Genomic DNA, 3,686 nt, shown 5'->3' on the forward strand with positions numbered 1-3,686 from the left:
TGTTAGGTGTACCTGTGGGAGAAAATTATTGCGAAAGAAGTGAATGCACGCAATGAGTTTGTTTTCCCCCTTTTCTATTCTTTATTACTTTTTTTCAAGAGTGTAACGTACGCCGTGGTTGGGGTTAAAATGTCGCCACACGCCACTTCGGCGCTTGTGTGCTCTGCCACACTGTGAGTGTACTGATGTTGGGTGCTCGCCCCTGCAGAGCTTGTGTGACTACTCCCAAATATATTATGGATAAGTGATTATTTTTCATTTGCGTTTTTATTTTTCCATCCGTTTCTCCTCTTGGTAGTTTTTTTTTTTTTGCGCAAGCTGAAAGGTCACGCATTGATATGTGTGCCCAAGGATATCGAACCTAGGTGAATTAGGTGTGTTTGAAGTTGAATAGGCGTAGAAGGATATTGCACTTGTTGTGGTTCCGTCACCGTTTTTTTTTATTTCTCCCTCCACGCCTTACGGGGGTGGGGGGGGGGGTGGGGGAAAGGTATCCGCTTAGTTGAATGCGGTGGCAGCCACAAGCACTCGGCTGTACTGCAGCCTCCGACTTTACACAAAAGTGAGTAGATGTGTTATACCCTCATTTTTTGTCTTTCTTTTTTTTTTTTTAGCGTGTAACCAACTGGTTGATCATTTGTTTCTCTTTAGGCTTGCCCCCGATGACGGGGGAGGGGAGCATCAAAATATGTATCCGGCGAGTTGTTACCTAATCAAGAAAAGAAGAGGAGCAGCGAGACGCGTTGTCTGTGTGCACACGTGTGTAAATATGGTTGTTTGATGAAGGGATAAAACTCAATGCTCGCGAAGTGACTTTGCAAACCAGTTTATTTACTAGTACTATTGCCATGTCAGTAGCTGTTTCTGTGCTGTTTTGTCAAAAGTTGGGTGGAGGGAAGAGGAAGAGGGAAAGTGTGTGTTGCAGTGGCTACGTCCCCGCTTCTATTTAACTATCCCTTTTATTTTACTGTGGTTTCTGCCACTATTTTGCATACTTCAAAAAAAAAATAAATAAATAATAAAAACAAGAAAAAAACTCATCGTCACGCTGCCATTCTTATTACTCCATTTTGTAGGGTGCCTTGTTTAATAGTAGGTGGGGCCTTGAAGTGTTGGTGTAGTGTCGCTCGACTATTGAAACGTGTGTGGCTCCAGTCCTGAATGCTGACTTGCATACGGGACAGGAAATAGCAAGGGCCCCCCTCCAAAACGGCGACAACAGCAACGAAATATGTCACTACCAAGAAGAATGTGCATGTTTGCTACCTGTCAAAGCAACAGGAAGAGTTGCAGTATGCGCCAAAGCTCAGTGACTTCTGAGGGCTACCGGTATTCTTCTACATTTGCTGCGGGTCGGTTGTTTGATGCCGTGTACGTCATTAACCTTGACCGACGTCCAGACCGCTGGGAGTTTGCGACGCAGCAGTTGAGCCGCGCAGGTTTCCTTCATGAGGAATACGTTCGGTTTCCGGCAGTAGATGGCAGGAATGTTGATCTTCAGAAGGCACACGCATGCGGTTTGATTTCGCGGCTCGGGTTACTTCGTCTGCAGGAACCTGAGCATCGCCGTATTTGGGGGATGGACTTGAATCCCGGGGCTGTGGGATGCGCGTTAAGCCACGCATTGTTGTGGGCGCAGATCGCTGCGAGTCGTCATCGATCTGTTCTTGTTGTGGAAGACGATTCTTTGTTCCCGCAAGACTTTCATCACAAATACGAGGCTCGTGCAAAGCAAGTTCCAAGCGACTGGGAGCTGCTATATGTTAGCGGTCTTGACACGGCGGGGCAGGCTCCGCAGTTGCGAGTGGCTGAGGGTGTGTGTCGAGTGCCACAAATGCATCGTACAACAAATTGTTACGTGGTTTCGCACAGGGGTGCCCGCCTCTTGTTGGATGCTTGCTTCCCTGTAACTTACCAATTGGATACAATGATGACGCTGAGGACTGCGGGTGACGGCGCTGGTGGTGTACCTTACGTAACGGTGCCCAACTGTTATACACTGCAGCCTCCGCTGGTGGTGCAAGCGACCCGAATGGGTTCAGACATTCAAAGTGCGAGCGGTGGCGTATGTGATAGGGATGAGGTGGAAGAGGAAAGGGCAAGGTGTAGGGCCGCAGGGTGGGAAGTTCAGGAGACTGGAACCCTTGTACCGTAGTGGGTAACCCTGAAGGCATGCAGATATGGTTGATATAACCGTGCTCTATCCACGTAAACTGGTCTAAATGAAATGTTAAGTGTGCACTTTACAACGTACCATTTCCATTGTTTATGTGTTGATTGCTTGCAGCATCGTGTGTAGGCGGAAACTATTGGGATACTGTTTCTGTAGCTGGTTTATTTTTGGTCACCAAAGTGGTGTTAAACTTGCGCTGTTCTCATACTACCCTCTCTGTTTATCGTCGGTTTTATATCCTTGTTGTGTCGGAATGTGCGGCACAGGGCTGTTGCCGACGGTCAAGCGTTTGTTGATTACTTTCTAGTAGGTACACACGTGTTTCCGGTCAAAGCAACGCGTCCGTCGACGGCAACCGGTTTGCTTTCTGTTTCGCTCTGATCCTTTTTTTTTAGCTGCTTCCAGGTGGATGTTTTCCGGGTGGTTCAAAAGGGTGCCCCCCGAGGAAAAGGCCAAAGAGTGGCGGCGACAGTTGAACTCAGAAATGCGGAAGCTCGATCTTCAAATTAGAAAAATTCAACGAGAGGAAATGAAGGTGAAACAAACCGCCAGGCAGGCTGCAAAGAAAGGTGACACTGTGGTTCTGCGGATGTTGGCGAAGGAGATTATTCATTCTCGCAAAGCCGTGAGGCGCCTCCATACCGCACGCACTCAAATGAACTCCGTTTCTATGCAGCTGCAGCAACAGGTGTCGCAGATTAAGCTTGCTGGGCGCATCGAGGCAAGCGCTGTTGTTATGACACAGATGAATCAATTGATGCACATACGCGAGGTGCGCGAGTCGATACAGTCACTAGGCAGAGAAATGACCAAAGCCGGGTTGATTGAAGAAATGATGAACGACACGATTGACGATGTATTGGACGGGGACATCAGTGATACGGAACTGGAGGATGAAGTTGAGAAGGTTGTGGTGGAGGTTACGCAGGGGAAAATGGAGGGCACAGTGGTTGGTACATCGAGGCTCCCAGAAGTGCAACAGGAGCAAGAAGTGGAGAACGAAGGGGAGTTGGAGAGTGATGACGAGTTAGTGGCAAGGTTGAATATGCTTCGTGGGACTGTTAGTTGACTATTTCACTTTCTCTACTTCCTCAGGTGTGGAAGGACTGCCGGGTGTGAATGCGTCTGTGTCCGTGTGCAGAGAGGAGGGACTGTCGGTGGGAATACGATTATATTGTAGTCTGTGATTTCCCACCCTTTTTCTTTTTATTGAGTGCTTTTGCCTTTTTGCCTCTCAATAATCTTAGCGCTTCGCAACATGCGCCTCCCCTACATCCCTTGCTGATGGCGCGGCGGAAGTGTGAAGCATCTCGAAGAAGTTTTACGACGCGTCAACAGCAACGAGTCGACTAGAGGAAGTATGTGGAGATTTCGCTGCGGCACTTGGTTACACAAACGAGCGTAGGGAAGTGTTTTTACCACCTTTTTCGTGCCCTCTTCATTTATGATTTTCTTGCATACCTTCTCCACTTTCATTGGTGAATACTATTGCAAAGACGATGGGGGGGGGGGG

At 48.2% G+C, this 3,686-nt stretch overlaps 2 protein-coding genes across 2 annotated transcripts; both read left to right on the forward strand.

Annotated features, from left to right (window-relative positions):
- Positions 1–1,231: 1,231 nt before the first annotated feature.
- On the forward strand, positions 1,232–2,155 carry TEOVI_000432500 (glycosyl transferase-like protein; the record flags this gene model as incomplete). The annotated part of the gene is made up of 1 exon (XM_067227106.1): positions 1,232–2,155. The coding sequence occupies one exon, from the start codon at positions 1,232–1,234 to the stop codon at positions 2,153–2,155; it is 924 nt and encodes a 307-aa protein (XP_067083207.1).
- A 427-nt stretch (positions 2,156–2,582) lies between these two features.
- On the forward strand, positions 2,583–3,242 carry TEOVI_000432600 (class-E vacuolar protein-sorting protein 24 (Vps24p), putative; the record flags this gene model as incomplete). Its single annotated transcript, XM_067227107.1, has 1 exon — positions 2,583–3,242. One exon carries the CDS (start codon positions 2,583–2,585, stop codon positions 3,240–3,242), a length of 660 nt encoding a protein of 219 aa, XP_067083208.1.
- Positions 3,243–3,686: the final 444 nt, after the last annotated feature.

The sequence above is a fragment of the Trypanosoma equiperdum genome (genome assembly GCF_001457755.1).
Source record: "Trypanosoma equiperdum strain OVI genome assembly, contig: ctg_896, whole genome shotgun sequence".
Taxonomy (NCBI): Eukaryota; Euglenozoa; class Kinetoplastea; order Trypanosomatida; family Trypanosomatidae; genus Trypanosoma; species Trypanosoma equiperdum.